Consider the following 18,035-nt stretch of genomic DNA (forward strand, 5'->3'; position numbering starts at 1 on the left):
GCATAGAGGAAGTGCCACTGAACTGGGTTTTGAGTAAAAAATCCAACCTCAGGAAGGAAAAAGAAGAGTGTCACCGTCGGGGAACTGCCTGAGCCATGGCACAGAGCACAAAGGTCCTGGCATGCAGAGCTAAGGAGAGCCAGGCAGGTGAGGAGGACCACCGAGTTGTGGATGCTGCTCTGCATCTCGACTTTACCCAGCCCACCTGAGTTTCTGTGGGGGCAATCTTCTCCTCCCCAGTTCCCCAACCTTGATAAAGAAATGGGACCAACAGTCCCCTAGTTGGTCCTGTCAAGGATTTGGAACTAATTCTTGATTCTACCTTTTCTCTCACCCCACGCCCCACCCTGCCACTTCTCCATGTCAGTTCTCCAAATGTCTCTCAAGCCCATCCTCTGCCCTCCACGGCCACTGCCACCAGCCCCCCCTCCCAAGCTAATTTCATCCCTGGCTTAACCCACTGCAGCACACTCCCTAGGGCTCTCTGTTCCCCCTCTTGTCCCCTGTTACCCCCACTTCATGAAATATGAACTATGAGATCTGCAAACCAGACTTCATCCCTTGCCCCCTTGAAACTTCCTGGGTGGCTTCCCACCATGCTTGAGACCCTCCTGCAAGCTCTCTTCTAGTTCTAGAACTTTGTCCTGCCTATGCCTCTGCCCTCCCACCCCAGTCACCTCCAGCTCAAGTGTCAGCCCTCGGAGGTCTGTCTGGACTCTCTTACCTGAAGTAGCCACCTTGGGCTCTCCCTTGCCACCCAGTTCTGTCATACCTCATGGTCCCCTCAAAGGTCCACCCAGTGCAGGAGGGCTAAGATACAGGGGCATGACTTGCTGTGTGACTCTGGGTGATCCCTATCCCTTTCTGAGCTCTGTATCTATTTTGCTCTCTTACCCTCAACACTAAGGATTTTATTGACTGGTAGGAAAGGGGATGTGCCAGCCAAGTTGCAAACCTGAGGATCCTTACCTGGTTCTCACACACAAGGAAAGACGTGTCCCTTGATTGTCGTGGGGAGTAGCTACTGTTATTCTGGCCACTATCATGAGCTCTGCTGGGATAACCAGGTTGTCAAAATAATCCATACAGATGCCAGACACACCTTCCTATGCAGGTCAAGTGAACGGCCTCTTTCAGGTCTGCTTTGTGAAGAAAGGAGAGGCACAGCCATGAAAGGGTGACCTGGGCAGCAGTTTACACTCAACATCACTAAAACCCCTCCCTGCCTTAATGCAGAGGCCATGGCTGAATTGTTTTAAATAAAATAGGATTCCCTCCTGGGTGTAAATGATTAATGGTGCAATTATTCCATTCTGTGCTATTAATCACTCATTCATCAGGTCTCACCAGAAATTCCAGGTTTTCCCACAGATTGGGAATTCTTTAAAAAGCAACCAGTCATCTCTTATTTTATATCAACATAGCATTTCCAATGTATAAAAATGTACACAGCTCTTCCCATTAGAGACCCCCTAGCATTCATCTTCGGGAATTCTCCTCTAGAATTCTATTAACATTAAAATGAAATACTATGCCAAGTCAAGTCAGGACTGTAAAAATAAAGCCTGCCAAGGCTATTTTTCTTTCAGTGTTTATGATTCCTTGAGAATAAATTACCATTTGCCATTCATCCTTTATCTTCTGCAGGCTCCACCAGAGACTGGTGCCCACTTATGAGAGTGCATCCATTCGCCGATTCCGGGAGGGGCGAGTGGACAACATCAGATCTGCCACCCCACAGGCATTGACTTTTGTGAGAGCCATGACTGACCACAAGGCTGCCATTCCAGTAAGTCCCATACCATCCTAAGGAGACACAAGGAGGGAGACATTGAGGCCACCGTGAGCTGCCCGTCCACTGGGCTCCTGGACACCAGCTCCTTAAAGCCCTGTGCGCTGACCCTCTGCTCTGTTGACAGGCTTCCGAGAAACTGCTGCTTTTAAAGGATGCCATTCGAGCCCAGACTGAGTACACAGTCATGGTGAGTGATGTCGTGCCTCCTCGTGACCACAGTCTGTGCCCAGAGCCAGAGCTTGTCAGGATTGGGGCTGTGGCACAAGACCCTGGGTGAGAACAGCATCTCCAACTGCCAGTGGTTTGGCCACCTCCCTCTCAGAATCTTCTTTTCTTGTTTTTAGAACATAGAGAGCACCCTGTTCCTTATTTTCCTGAGATTTTATAAGAGTATTAGGAGTCCTTTGAAACAACCATAATGTTAATAATAACATAGAACTTTACAGTTTATACAAAAGAGGTCAAATGTGAGGGAACGGGGTTCTGGGCTGACGAATGGAAGCAGCTTGTGTACCTTTCACAATTGTACTTGCACTTGCGAGGGAGGCAGTATTTATTCCCACCTAGGTTTGATTTTTGCTTTTAATTTCCATGTGTTTATTTATGCTACCAGCACTGAAAATTAATAGTGAATTCAAACTGTAAGGGAAGGGCGGGGGTTGTGGCTCAGAGGTAGAGTGCTCGCCTACCATGCATGAGGCACCGGGTTCAATCCTCAGCACCACATAAAAATAGAATAAAGATATTATGTCCACCTATAACTAAAAAATAAATATTAAAAAAAAAACTGTAAGGGGGCCTTTTCCCTGGTTTAGGGAAATAATGTATTTTCTGGCACTGCAAAGATATCACTTGCATGCAAACAATAGAGAATAAGCATCTGCTTGGGCTGATAATCAATATATTGATAGAAAATCATTCCAATACCATCTTTGAAGGATAATATGAAAAGTTTTGATCAAATTTTACTCTATATATTTGAAAGCAACTATAATACATTTCTGAGGTTTTTTTGGCAGGGGGGGTACTGGGGATTGAATGCAGGGGCACTCGACCACTGAGCCACATCTCTAGCCCTATTTTGTAATTTATTGAGAGACAGGGTCTCACTGAGTTGCTTAGCACTTTGCTTTTGCTGAGGCTGGCTTTGAACTCGTGATCCTCCTGCCTCAGCCTCCTGAGCCACTGGGATGACAGGTGTGTACCACCGCACCTGGCTCTGGATTTTAGCAACTTCTTCTCAGTTGCTATGTCCCTTTTATCTGAAGAGTTATGTTTGTTCTGTAAGGGAAAAATTAAATGCTCTGCTAGTCAGATTTCCATTATTATAACAAAATGCCTAAGATAGTAAACTTAGGAAGAGAAAAGATTTGTTTAGGCTCACAGTTTCAGAGGTTTCAGTCCATGGTCAGTTGGCCCCATGATTTTCAGGCCTTTGGTGACAGCACATCATGATGGGAGCCCATAGTGGGGCAAAGCCATTCACCTCATGGTGGAATGCAAAAGAGAAAGAGGAGGAGGAGGAGGGGTTGGGTTCTCACTATCCCTGGTAAGGGCACACATTCCTTCCTCAGTGACCAAAAGACCTCCCATGAAGCCCATGTCTTAAAATTTCCACCATCCAATAGTGCCAACCTATGGACTAAGCCTTTAACACAAGCCTTTGAGAGACATTTCAGATTCAAACTACAGCAAGTTTATATTCTGTATTCAGTGGATATTTTGTTGTTGTTGTATTTTCCTGCTATAGGCCAGGAGAAGTGCTAGGTACTAAAAAAACAAACAAACAAAAAAAAGAAGCCTATAAACCCTATCCTTGGGGAGCTTAGTATATAGTTGGAGGAGAGGCTGTTCAAAGTCAAGTCCAATCCCTTGTGAAAAGAGCACTCAGGAGGAAATAGCAAACATGGAGAAGGAAGCTCTTTCCTCTGCTTGGAAAATCCAAAAAAGACTTTCCAGAAGAAGTGTTGCTCCACATGAGACTTGAAGGATGAAGAGAGGAGAGGATAACCCAAGAAGGGAACATCAGGTGCAAAGGCAAAGAGTCTTGGGAGAATAAGATACATTTGAAGAAAAGTAGCTCTGTGTATACAGCTGACCAAGGACAGAGGAGCAGGAGATGTTGGATTTCCTGTTAAAAGCTTACCCCAGTATGGAGTATACAAACCAGTGGGATTGATAGGTGGTGGTGTGCCAACCAGCAGAGATGCTGATTAGGAAGCTCTAGGACACTGAAGGAGAATTGATTAAGGGCTTCCACTGGGCAACAGTAGGGGTTAAAGAAGTCAACGCAAACTTTTGATTCAACATGCAAACTGAACACAAGGGTTTATGACACTCACTCTGAAACTCTCTAAAAAGATAGGAATTTTTTTAACCCATAAATACAGTAGGGCAAAGAGAATGGGAAAGAAGATAACATCAAAGTGTCCAAGCTAGAAAGTTGAACAGCTAGCAACTGACTTAGCAAACAGCAAGAGAAGCCAGGGTCCCCAATGAACTGCACTGCAGAGCCTTGGGGTGGCTCAGGCATTGTGGACACCCACCAAAACAAGGTGGATGTGGGGGTTGAAAAGAAGAGGGCTGGTTGATTTGTTAGTCAGTGTTAACTGCTATAACTGAATACCTGAGACTGGATAACAGAGACAATGTGGTTTAGGTGCCCTCTCATGAACTTTTTTATCACCTTGTACTTTTCCTTCCCATCTCTTTCCTCATTTATGATGATATGTTTTTTTGTTGGTTGGTGGCTCCCTGTCCCCCCACCCCCACGACACCATTAGCTCTATGACGGCTCCAACTTTGACTCCTCTGTTCTCCACTGTTGCTCAGTACCTCACAGTACCAGGCATATGGTGGGCACTGAGAGTTTCCCTGAATGAGAGCCTGAACCATGAGTCGTTTGACTCATAACTCTTCGTGGCTCTAATCTAAACATCCTGTTAACTCAGCTCTTGCTACAGTTGGTACAGAGTTGGTGAAAACAGAGGTGGATCAGCTGCTCTAGAGAGCGGCTGCTTTTTTGGACACAAATCAGAGCTTAAATAGAGTAGCCTGAGAAATGAAAAGAGCCATCTCCTTTATGGACAGGCTCATAGCTCTTCCTGTCTGTCCTAATGGAGCACATCTAAGGTGAGATAGATGGGGGAATGGGGGTGTCGCTCAGTGGTAGAGTGCTTGCCTAGCATGCATGAGGTCCCGGGTTTAATCCCCAGCACTGCAAAACAAACAAACAAGTAAATAAATAAATAAAACATATAAAAATGAGCTGTGGTTTGTAAACCTTGTCTTTTCAGACTGTTAACCAGGTGCCTTTAGAGAGCCTGGGGCTTCTGAAGATTATGAATCTAGATTAAGTGAATTGATCTGGAGCCCACAAAGTGGCCAAGATTTAGCAAAAGACCTTATGCATCATCTTTATGCATTCATTCTCAACTGAAAGAGAACAGCTGTCAAATCCCAAAACGTGCTTTGTAAACCTAAGCAAAGTTTACAGGGAAGGAAGTTTTCCCCCTGTGACGGGCTGTAGCAGGAAATGGCCAATTTATGAACTATGAAACTCCCAAATTTACCCTGAAGTTAATCTGAAGTTTACTGCTATAGGGGCGGGATAGCCCTCCCTGCAAGTCTCCACAGTCCCCCAATTGCCCCCAGATAAACATGTAATTATAATAATAATAATAACAGTATGCAAAGAAAGTAAGGCCAGAACTAGTGCCCTGGTCCCACTTCCAGACACACCACCCCTCTGAGTCCCTCCTGCATTAAAATTCTGAAGCCCTAGCTCTATTAGCCTATGATTTGATAAGAGTTTATCTTTGTAATTTTTTTTTAAAAAAAGAGAGAGAAAATATCTCATTATTCAAGTAGCTCTTTCCCCTTGAAAATGTCAGCAGAGCCTCTGCTAAGTTATCTAGCTCCTGGCTCAAAATGATTTCTTAGATCACGAATCTAGATAATGTGAATTGATCTGGGGCCCACAAAGTGGCAAAGATTTAGCAACAGACCTCTTGCTCTCTGGCCGGCCTTCCTTAGTCTCCTGCCAGAGGATGAAGCCCCCCACCACGACAGTCAGAGACACCCTTCCCAGTGCTTGAATGGGGCTCAGCAGTCCCTGGACCCAGCACACAACCTTCTCCCCAAACTCCCTCCCAGATCTGAGCAGGTTGCTACTTGGGTTGGGTTGGCCAGGTCAATCTCACTCCTCCATTGGAGCACCATGTGGATGTGGGTGTAGAGTGGATGCTTGCTGACCTTTAACTCAGACATCCTCAGGGTACAGTCCAACCTGCTCTGGACTCATCCTATACCTGCAGAAATGCACCTGGCCCCAGGGCCAGAGGTAAAGTGGTGATGCTAAGTGGCCACTCACATACTTTGGCTGTAGCAAGCACTGGGTAAGCAGGAGCCATGACTGTTGGAGTCACCATTAGTGTTGTGGAGTAGAGAGTAAGGGAAAAGGATGCACAGAGGAGCCCATGTCCCATCTTTTGTTCTTTGTCCCCAACCACCCAGGCCATAACAGGAATGGCCATCGACAACCACCTGCTAGCACTGCGGGAGCTGGCCCGGGATCTGTACAAGGAGCCACCTGAGATGTTTACAGATGAGACATATCTGATGAGCAACCGATTTGTCCTCTCCACCAGCCAGGTACAGGCCCTGTATGCACAGTCATGACCCAAGAGAACCCAGAGTGTAAGCAGTGAGCTTTCTAGAGGGCTCAGTAGTTGAGAGCCCAAGGGCTGGAGTCAGGCAAGTTCTGACTCTACCTCTGCCTCTTTCAAAAATTTTTTAAAATTTTAATTGACACCTAGTAGTTATGCATATTTACAGGGTACAGTGTGATATTGCAGTACTTATATACAATGTGTAATGGTCAGATCAGGATAATTAACATATCTATCACCTCAGACGTTTATCATTTCTTTGTGTTGGGCACATTGAAAATCTTCTTTACTATCCATTTTGAAATATTTCATTAATTGTTGTCAACCATCTACCCTACTGTGCCATAGAACATTAGAACTGATTCCTCCTATCTAACCACCCCCCCACCCCATACCCATTCACCATTCTCTCCATCCCTCCCTCCTCTGCCTGGCTCTGCTTCTTACAAGTTATGTCACCTTTGGCAAAATAATCTAAATGTTCAGAGCACTTGTTTCCCATCTCACAGACTCAACTTAAGCAAGGTGGACACCCACCCATGCCAGGAACACACCCATGCAGGTACTCTGATCATTATGTGGCACTACCTTCAACCTGAGAGGTAGTGTCCCACCATGGGGACCAAAGACTCTGAAGCCAAAGAGGCTTAAATGGGGCCCTCCACACAAGTCACAGGCATTATCATAAAGGGTCATGCCACCAATAGCAGAAGGTGAGTGGCCAGCCCAATATTTTCTAATCCGTGCTACAGACAGGCCCCTTGTGTTGGAGGACCACTGTCACAGAGACAGAATGAAATCCATTAGCGGGAGGCAGCAGTCGAGGGGAGGAATACCCCCACACTCGTCAATTTACTAAAACTCCACCTCATCTGTGAACGGCTGGACATGGGCAATAAAAGGGGCTGATAAAGCTGTGTTTGAGGATAAAAGCCCACTCAGTAATTTGATTTTGTCATTACGGCAGTGAGCTTGCCGACATGAATAAACGGGGACAGAACATAACAACATAAATTCTTCAGGAAACCATCCATGGGCAAAAAGTGCTTTGGAATGGCTTTATGGCCTTCGGCTATTGCACGGCAAATTTATCTGACAATGTGGTGACTCTATTAGTAAGACTAATGGTTTGTTCTGCCCCATTAAAATGGCCAGTATCGCTAAAGAAGGCCAGAGAACACAGCACCAGAACACAGCACCAGAAATCTGTTAGGTTTAAAAACAAACCCTGTCCCACACCTAGGGGACATCTAATTTAATTAATTAATTAGGGTGTGGGTTTTTTGATGGTTGTTTTTCCCACTGGAGAGTAGCATTTATGACTTGAAAGCCTTCTGAAACACACTTACTGTGTTTATGATCCAGATTACAAAATCTTAGCACTCTGACTTTAAAACATATCAGGCACAAAACTAAAACTCCAGCTGATGGCAACCTTTTAAAAGCCCGATCCTGGGTAATTGTGCATGGCCAGGCTGTGGAGAGAGAATCAGACCAGCCAGGCAACACTGACAGTAATTAAGGATTGGGGGAAATCAACAGAAAAGATGGGCCAGATTTCCTCCAGTTCATAAATTACTCCCTGTGGGAAGCCATCTAACAGTTGGGTGCCACCAGGGTGCCATTTAGTAAATTACCCTGATTGCCACTGTGCCTCAAATGGCCCCCAGGTGAAGAAGAGACTCAGCCCAAGCCCCAGCACCAGGTCACCCTGGGAGCTTCCAATTCCACAAGTAGAGCAGATTGTACACTGGGGAGTGGGCTTGGGGTCCCTCTCCCTCTGAAATCATGCAGTTAGATGCATTTGTTTTTATGACTCTGGCTGTGTCCACCCATGCTGAAGCAATCAGTTGATTTGGTTAATTCAGTCAAACCCCAGGAGTGGAAAATAGGGAAGCAAATACCCAGCAGAGGCCCCAGGATATTGGAACGCCCCACCTTCTAGCAGGTTCACAGGTTGCATTTCAGAACAAGCTGCTGCTGACCTGATCTCTTCTTCAGGTGCCCACAACCATGGAAATGTTTTGCTGCTATGGTCCTGTGGTCCCCAATGGCTACGGTGCCTGCTACAACCCCCAGCCTGAGACCATCCTCTTCTGCATCTCCAGTTTTCACAACTGCAAGGAAACCTCTTCTACAGAGTTTGCAAAAGCTGTGGGAGCAAGCCTTACAGACATGAGAGACCTCTGCAGTTCGCTGCAGCCAGCTGACGGCAAGTCATTGGCAACAAAGGAAAAAGCCATGAGGCCCAGCCAGGGGCACCAGCCTTGACTCCTGTCACTCGGTTTCAGCTCCTTGAGCCCAGCCTTCTGAGGCTGCCAGACCCTGCCAAATCCCTGCTCCCATCCGTCACTCCAGCTTTCTATAGCTCCCCTCTTCTCAGGACCCAACCCACAGGTCACCTAGAGGCATCACACAAGGCGCAGTGTTAGCAAGAAAGGGTCCCTCGTTATGCATGGGAATCATCACTATTCATCAAGGTGCCCTCTGGTCTGTGCACTGGGAAGGGAAACCAGACTGGCTTGGAGGTGGCCTGGAGGTAGGAGATCCCCATCAGGGTCTTCCTTCCATAGTCCTCAGAAGCTTAATACTCATGTGTCCCTCCCCAGCAGGACGTAGCATGCCCAGGTAATGTTTCTGCCCAATGAAAGAATGAGTCACTCAATTACATGCAGTGTACCCAAATGAACCATGAAGGCAGAGGCTAGCTCTGGGTTATTACCTCTTTTCTTTGGGGGAGGGACAGGGGGCTTTGTTTTCAGATTTAAAGTATCAGATCTTGGCATTCAGAGCATCTCCATTGAGCCATACAGGACCCTGCTCTACCCTCTACACACACACACACACACACACACACACACCCCAAGTTCATAAAATACAGTGACCTATGTCCCAAACACATTTCTCCTTTCACCCTCTGGGAGAAACCTTCTGTTGCATTCAAAAATCTTATCTAGCTATTCTGAAAGAAAAAAAAATTTGCATTGACCCTGTGACTTGTGACTCTCAGCGTCTCAGGCAGCACCAGGGTCAGTTCAAAGTGAGCAAACCATGCGGCCCTGAGCAGGCAGAGTGGACATGTGGAGGACAGGTTCACTTCCTAAGGTCATGCCTTTTGCAGTTTTTTTTTTTTTCCTATTTGTTTCACACTAAACAGGCCCAGTGTGTGATTGGTGCCAGTAGGTGGAGGTCAAAGAGAGTTGCTTTAGGTTTTTCTATTGTTATTATTTATCTTTTGTTTAAAACTTTTTATTTAAAAACATATTTTTTGTGGTACTGGGGATTGAACCTAGGGGGGTTGCTCTACTACTGAGCTCATCCCCAGTCTTTTAAAATTTGTATTTATTTTGAAATAAGGTTTCTCTAACCTGCAAGGCTGGCCTTGAACTCATAATCCTCCTGCCTCAGCCTCTCAAAAGAGTTCCTGGGATTACAGACATGTGCCACTGCACTTTACTCTTTTTTGTTTGTTTTCAAGAGAGGATTTTTTAAGGAAACCATTCTGCCCAGGCATGGCAGTGCCTACCTGTAATCCCAGCAACGTGGGAGGCTAAGGCAAGAGGATCACAAATTTGAGGCCAGCCTTGGCAACTTAGTGAGACCCTGTCTCAAAATAAAAAAATAAAAAGGATAGGATGTAGCTTAGTGGTAAAACATCCCTGGGTTTAACCCCCAGTACCAAAAAGGGAGGTAGAGAAGGAAGGGGGGGTGGATGAAAAGAAAAAGAAAATCAGATTGACATTAATTTCAGAAATGACCTCCATGGCTCAAGCACGATACCCTTAAGTGACTGGGCTTCTTTATTTGGAAGATTCACCTTCAGGGATTCTGAAGGAGTCCAATACAAGTCTCTCCTCTGGCCTCTGGGACTGAGGGGACAGCTGACAGAGAGCCAGACAGGGAAGCGAGGTTAAGATTGTCCTGCAGGGCTGTGACTGTACAGGAGGTGTGAGAGGCACCTTAAAATTCTTTAAGTGACAGATGATAATCGTGCTTACTATGGGATGCAATGTGACGTTTCAATACATGGTACAATGTGTGATGATCAGATAGGGTCATCAGCAGATCTGGCACCTCCAGCATCTATCCCGCCTTTACAGTACAAACATTCCAAATCCCCTCTTCTAGATTTGAAGTAAGCTACGAAGGGCTATGGACTCCAGCCATCCTCCTGTGCAACAGGACACCAGAACTCACCCCTCTGTCTGACCATAACCCTGTACCTGGTGACCCGCCTCTGCTCTTTCCTTCTCCCACCCTCCTCCATGTCTAGGAATCATCATTCTATTCTCAGCTTCTGTAAATCAGATCAGTTTTTTAGTTGGAAGTCTAAATGGCAGGGGAAGCAGAATGGGAAAGTAAAACATCTAAAATGCAGGGAGCAGGCAGAGCCCACCCCCTACTGTGTTGTTGTGCCCTCCTGTGGAGTTCCTAGAAAAGCCCCCTCCCCAATCCGGGTGAGCTCTGTGTCATTCTAAACGCTCCATCCACTCTGACCCAGGGATACTGCAAGAGTCCCTTCTCTGGGCCATTGTGAAAGCTGTCTGCATCTTGCTTTGGGTTGCCACAGGTGGGCTAAGGAGGGGCAGGCGTTTGACCTTGCTTAGCTATTTGAGAACACAAGCAACCCCAAGGAGAGGAGTCCTTGAGACCCTGGTTTCAGGAGGAAGAGCTCCTATTGGATGATGGGGGAGATTTGGCCACTGGCTTCTAACATTTAAACTTAAGCCACTGGTCTGTAGGTCCCTGTGGCTTCCCCTGAAGCCTACCTTCCAGTTTCTCTTGGCAACTCGCAGCCCAAAGACTCTGGGGGTTTCTGGGGACCTGCAGTCTACCTTCTGAATGCTAGCCCCCTGTCTGATCTCACTCAGTGACCTCAGTGCCAGATCTGAGTTCTCTTCCGGTTTCCCTCCGTGGATTTTTCTGCAGACAGAATTCTCTGACTGTAGGGTCAGGCAGCTCCACTGAACATGGCCAAGTGATTTAAATGCCCAGAGACTTAATTCCCTCCATGGTCAAATGAGGACAACAGTCTCCCCATCTTGCCAGGCTCTGAGGGATGGAGACCATGTGTGCAAAGCTCTCGTGTGGCAGGTGGGCAGTAGTGCCCACCCTCAGAATGGCTTTCCCCAGCAGGCATTGTTCACACTGCTCGGACAGAATCAAGTTCATAGCTGCTATTCTCTGAATATAGGGAAAGGGAACTCACTCTGTATATTCAGATATTAAACCATTCACTGTGAGGGTCTGAGAATCGTGGGTGACAGACACTTGGCTGGAGGGAACACCTCTTCTCTCTGAGGAAGGGGATGGAAGCTGGTCTTCCCCCTCCAAGAACAGATGGGTCCACTACGTCTTTATGCAAAGGCAACACTGAGCCATGGCCAAGGGCATTTCTGTGGGGACCCTGGGAAAGGAGATTGTTCCATGTGTCCCCAAAGAGACGGAAAATGAGACAGTCATTTGGAACAATGATGCATAATAAATGTGGCCACCTTACAATACTGCTAAGTTGCCAAAATATATAAAGTTAATATTTAAGTTCTATTTTTATAAAATAGTTATAGATTTATGGCAATATGTACATGTGTATTTATAGCCTTTCCATCTTAATTTATAGTTTTGTGCTTTAAAGAAATATATGGATGATTAAAGAACTGTATATTGAAAGCATTCTATTCAATGTATTTAAAAGACCGTAACTCTGTATTCAATAAAACTTAATGCCAAGAAAGATGTCACCGGTCATTGTATCTACTGACAAATGCTATAAAATATAATGCTGTAGATTCTGTGAACTGGATCAACAATTCTTTGGCCTTTGTCTGTATTTTGCCAGCAATAGTGGCAAATGTCTAAGAGATATAGGGAAGTTGGGTATAGTGGTACACACTTGTAGTCACAGATACTTGGGAGGCTGAGGCAGGAGTATCTCTGGAACCCAGGAGTTTGAGGTCAACCTGGCACTGTATTGAGAACTTATCTCTTAAAAATAAAAAAATAAAAGCTATAGGGGTCAAGAGAGAAAAGGGGCCAGCATAGTGGTACATGCCTGTAATCTCAGTGGCTTGGGAGGCTGAAGCAGGAGGATACTGAGTTCAAAGCCAGCCTCAGTAAAAGTGATGTGCTAAGCAACTCAGTGAGACACTGTCTCTAAATAAAATACAACATAGGACTGGGGATGTGGCTCAGTGGCTGAATACCCCTGAGTTCAATCCCCAGAAACAAAGGGCTGGGGATGTAGCTCAGAGATAAAACACTGTGGGTTCAATCCCCAGGAAAATGAGGAAGGAAAAAAAAGAAGGAAGGGAGGGAGAAAGGAGGGAGGAAAGACATAGGGAGGTAAAGAAGGAAGGAAGGAATCTTCACATTCCAGAATCAACTGAAGGATGTTCAAAACACAACAATAAGCAGAAGCTAAAGGTGCGTCAGACAGACCCAGACCGCAGTGGGGCTGGTGGGGTCTACCCTTGCTGCCAGTTGAAAGGCCACGTAGCCCACGGAAGGTGGGAAAAGCAGCTAGGAACTCCCTCCACAAAACCAAGACCTCCTAGAGGTATCCCAACCTTGTGAAAAAGCCCTGAAAAACCCTTTCCATTGGCTCAAGGGAGCAATGAAGAAATCTGAAGAGGAGGAAACACAACCATGAGAAATCAAAACCACAAACTTGTGCCACATGAGGACTTTGAATCAACACACCTTCTGTGTAAAGTAGGAACTCTAAGACTATAATTTAAAAAACCAATTGGGCCCAGCACAGTGGTACACACCTGTAATCCCAGCTGATGCAGGAGGATCACCAGTTCAAAGCCAGGCTCAGCAATTTAGCAAGACCCTGTCTCAAAATAAAAAAGGGCTGGGGATATGGTTCAGTGGATAAGCGTCCCGGATTTAAAACCTGGCATTAAAAAAAAAAAAAAATTGGCCTGGGTCAGTAAGACCCAAAGGACCTCAGCAGAATCAAATACAAAACCACTTTCTTGGACACACCAAACACATATGGACACACCAAACACATATGGAGGGCAACATTATACAAAGTGACACAGAAGATTTGAAAAGGAACAGACTAAAATTCTAGAATTGGAAAATAAATAACCAGGTTGATGGCTTTCACATAAGTGAAGACACAGATGAAAAGAAAATTAGTAAACTGGATTGTATATAAAAATGAACAATTGCACATAGATAGTGTACAAGCATATATACATTCTAGGAAAAAAAGCAGGGAAAGAGGGGTAAAAAGAGAAAAAAAATACAGAAGAGAAGAAACATAAAGAATATGGTAAGAAGGTCTAGCATATTTAGAGTCCGTGAAATGTAAAAATGGAACAGAAGTAGCCTGTGAAGAACTAATGGCTCAACCAGTCACGGTTGTGTAAACCTGTAATCCCATGGACTCAGGAGGCTGAGGCAGGAGGATCACAGTTCAAGGTCAGCCTCAGCAACTTAGTGAGGCCCTAAGCAACTTAGTGTGAGACTGTCTCAAAAGAAAAAATAAAAAGGGCAGGGATGGAGTCAGTGGTAATGCACTCCTGGGTTCAATCACCAGTACCAATGGGGAAGAAAAAAGTAATATCTAAAACTTTTCCAAAAACTAATGAAGGGCATTCATTTAGTCTCAAGAATCTCCACAAATTCCGAGCAGGATAAATAAAAAGAAATTTATACATAGGCACCTTACAAAAAAAGAAAGCAAGTGATAAACATGAAAACAGAACAGTAACAACAACAACAAAGCAATAATAATACTTCTAAAATTTTTAGCAAAGTTAATGCTACAGTTAAATTTCTAATAAATAAAAACATTAAAATGAAATGATGATTTTTGCCTCATAAAAAGTATATTAAACTTAGAACCAGATAATATGAATCCCTGTAAGACAGGACACCTGGCCATACTGAGCCAGCAGGAAGATTAACAATGTCATTACAGTTCCACATTCCTCCCCAATTTACTGTACTCAACTCTGTTGGTGAGTTCAGTTGTCATTTGATGGTGAAAACAATGTGCTGGGGGAAATTATTTATAACCCCCCCCCAATTCAGAATTCTACTGGCATCATCCCTCTATTTACCAAACATGTATAAACTAACTTCAAAGAAATATGTGTCATAGTAGAACAGATCATACCCACAGAAAGAATTAAAACACAGAAACAAGAACAAATGCTGGGAGAAAAAGTAATGATAAAGGGTTTTTAAATCCTTTCAAAAGGAGGATAAAAAATAACAGCTACCGTTGATTTTTGGAAATTAAAGATATATATTGTAATTTCAAGGGTGTAATTATTAGATTTCACTAATCATTGTAATAAACAACTTCAAAATCTCAGCGGTTGCAGAATAAATGTTCCTTCTTGCTCCTGTCACAGACTGATGCAGATTTGCCTGGCTTTATTCAGTGCAGATATTCAGAGATCCAGTCGCCTGACATGTTTTGGGTCCCTCAATCCATGGGACCTCCAGGTCCTCCTAGCATCCTCTGTGTCTGACTGACAATGAAGAGAGAGCCAGCCGGAGTGCAGAAGAGGTTTTAGAGGCCAGAGCTAGAAGTAGTGGATGTCTTTTAGGTCTGCATTGCAACCGGCAAAACCCAGCAAATGAATAGAAGTTTGCGAACCTATAGTTTTGTCTTCAGCAAATAGACTTCCACCGCTTGGATACAACAGTTGGGACAAACCTGAGCTGTGGGCTCATCATTCTGTTCTTTAACTAGAGAAAAGAAACAACTTTCAAACGAGGAGAAACTGAATGATTAAAAAAACATATTGAATCAATCCAAAAGCAGGCAAAAAAGTAGAGGAAATGCAAAAATTTTCTAAACCAAACAAACCCGTGCTTGGCTTGTTGCTTGACCTGTTTTTTGTTTTTGTTTTGTTTTGTTTTTTTTTAAATAAAAAATACAAAATGCAACTTACTTCATAGGGATAATATCATGGTTAAATTATGAGAAATCACGCCTGTAATTCCAGAGGCTCGCGAGGCTGAGACCGGAGGATCCCAAGTTCAAAGCCAGCCTTAGCAACGGCGAGGTTTAAGCAACTCAGGGAGACCCTGTCTCTAAATAAAATACAAAATAGGGCTGGGGATGTGGCATGTGGCTTAGTGGCCGAATGCCCCTCGAGTTTAATCCCCTGGGACCAAATAAAATATTATATATATATATATATATATATATATATATATATATAATATTATATTATATTAAAAATTATATATATATGACAAATCTGTAAAGTGATTAGCACTGTAGCCTGACACAAACTTCCTATATCTGCACCGTAAATGTCGGTTATTGTTACTTATCCTCAACACCTGCCCCGCAGGTTGAAATTGCCTTGGTTTCCCTGCCCCTAAGTGTGGGGAGAACGAACCCACCCCTGGGCTGGAGCCTTGGGGGCGTGGAATTCCCGAGCCCCGCCTTAGTCCCGCCCACTCGAGGCCTCGCCCAGTCCTCAGGGGGCAGGAAGAGCGGTTACCCAGCAACGCGCGCGCGTCGTTTGGTGTCCCAGGCTGCAGCCTCTGGCGGCAGCGAGCGCCATGCCGAGGAACGCTGTGGTCATCTTGCGCTATGGGCCCTACAGCGCAGCGGGGCTCTCAGTGGAACACCGCACCTTCCGCCTGGAGGGCCTGCAAGGTGGGCCACCCAACGCCTGGCTTTCTGTGAGCCGCAGCCTCCGAGCATCCGTGCAGTGCGTGCTCTCTGCCTAGATTTCTTTAGACCCCTTTAGACCCTAACCAAGTGCCACCTCCCCCAGGAAGTCTTCCCAGAGCCCACACTACCTAGGATGATTAAACAGCTTCCTCTGGCTTTCATTGTTTGGACATAAGAGTGGACGCAAACACGAGCCTAAGGCCCACCTTGTTAAAATAATAATAATAATAATAATAATAATAATAATAATAGTAGTAGTAATATAAAACTTTAAAAATTAAATAAACTCTCTTTATGAATCAGGAATATTAAGTGACTTTCCCAAGTCAAATGGATGGAAAATGGGAGTGCTGAGATTTTGTTCCTTGATCATTTATGCAGCAAACACTTACTGAACATCTAATATGTGTGGGACATTCGTCCAGGTATCTAGGACACACTGTTGAACCATGCTGTATATCCTTAAAGTGATCTTCTCATTGTTGACTATTAAATGACAGGTGTGCCGAAGCACAGAAAGTGGAGGGAGCCTACCCATAGTGGGACCAGTGACTGTCCACAATTGGAGGAGATAGGGTGAAGGAAAGGGTTCATTTGAGGAATTACATTTGAGTTGAGATTTACAGAATGAGTAGAAGCAGGTCATGATTGGTGCATGCCTGTAGTCCCAGCAACTCAGGAGGCTGAGGCAAGAGGATGGGAAGTTTGAGGCCATGCAACTTAGTGAGACCCTGTCTCAAAATAAAAAAATTGTGAAAAGAGTCTTGGGATGTATCTCAGTAGAAAAGCACCCCTGGGTTCAATTCCCATCCCCAATTCCAACCCCCAAAAAAGAATGTATAGAAACTAACCAGGTAAAGACAGTGACAAACCATCCTGAGGCCTGAGGGTATAGGTCATGGTGAAGTGCTTACCTATCATGTATAAGTCCCTGGGTTCAATCCTCACCACTGCCAGGAGGTAGGGGGAGGCATTCCAGGCAGAAGCACTGATACCTGCAAAAGCTGGAGGCATGGAAAAATGATGGAATTGTTGAAGTGATACAGGAATGAATCTGGATAGATAGACAGGGGCCAGATCCTCCAGGATCACATAAAAACTCTAGGCAGGGAGACAAAACCAAGGTTGGTCTGAGAACTGTTTAGAACTCAAATTAGAGGGGTCCAATGTGGAAGAAAGGACAATTTGAGGGTGGTCCAGGATCGAGATGAGAGTAGCTTGGACCAGGACATCCACAAAAGGGATAATGAGTCAAAATAAAAGCAATGCTACGGCCTGAGAGAGTGGATGCGGTCGGCAAGGGCAAAGAGGATGCCAACTACATCTCGTTTGTGTCTAGCTTGAGAAGGTGTTGATGAATGGAGGTGTTAGTCACTAAAATTGAAAAACACCAAAGACATTTGGAGGAACATTTTGGACATATTAAATTTTATGTGCTTTCAGCTTCCTAGATGAAAGTACTCAGTCAGATCTGCAGTTCTGGAGTTCAGAGAAAAAGCCCAAGCTGGAGATGGAAAGGGATGCATCTGTGATTTAGAGAGAACATTCCAAATGAAAGGGAATCCAGGACTAAGTCTTGACCCAAAGTAAGGATCTTCCAGGCAAAATGCTGTAGGAGTCCAGAAGATTAAAAAAACAAAACAAAACAAACAAACAAAAAAAAAAAAACCAGACTTGGTCTGGCCTTCAGGGAAGACAATCCTAGAAGAAATGCTTTTTGTTCAAGTTTAATAGACAAGTAGAATTTCAATTGACAGAGAAAGTTACTTGCTCTGAGAAAACAGTTGGCTGAGACATTTCTGTTGTAAAGAGATACTGTGCACATTAGTCTCCTTGGGTTGCCATAACAAAATGCCACATACTGGTGATTTAACAACAGAAGTCTATTTTCTCAGTCTGGAGGCTAGAACTC

The 18,035-nt window shown here is 44.7% G+C and overlaps 2 protein-coding genes across 3 annotated transcripts in view; both read left to right on the forward strand.

The window, feature by feature from the left end:
- Chat (choline O-acetyltransferase) overlaps nt 1–8,736 on the forward strand; it is a 45,420-nt gene extending 36,684 nt beyond the window's left edge. For both annotated transcript variants that reach the window (XM_026410862.2, XM_026410861.2), the window contains exons 11-14: nt 1,648–1,789; nt 1,920–1,982; nt 6,311–6,448; nt 8,467–8,736. In XM_026410862.2, the coding sequence (XP_026266647.2) occupies nt 1,648–1,789; nt 1,920–1,982; nt 6,311–6,448; nt 8,467–8,736 (613 nt within the window). The remainder of the gene's footprint in view (nt 1–1,647; nt 1,790–1,919; nt 1,983–6,310; nt 6,449–8,466) is intronic.
- Nucleotides 8,737–16,008: 7,272 nt separating this feature from the next.
- Nucleotides 16,009–18,035, forward strand: part of C5H10orf53 (chromosome 5 C10orf53 homolog) — a 30,478-nt gene continuing 28,451 nt past the window's right edge. Inside the window, 1 exon segment of the mRNA XM_026410843.2 lies at nt 16,009–16,105. Coding sequence (XP_026266628.1) covers nt 16,009–16,105 — 97 coding nt within the window.

Source organism: Urocitellus parryii, chromosome 5, assembly GCF_045843805.1.
Source record: "Urocitellus parryii isolate mUroPar1 chromosome 5, mUroPar1.hap1, whole genome shotgun sequence".
Lineage (NCBI taxonomy): Eukaryota > Metazoa > Chordata > Mammalia > Rodentia > Sciuridae > Urocitellus > Urocitellus parryii.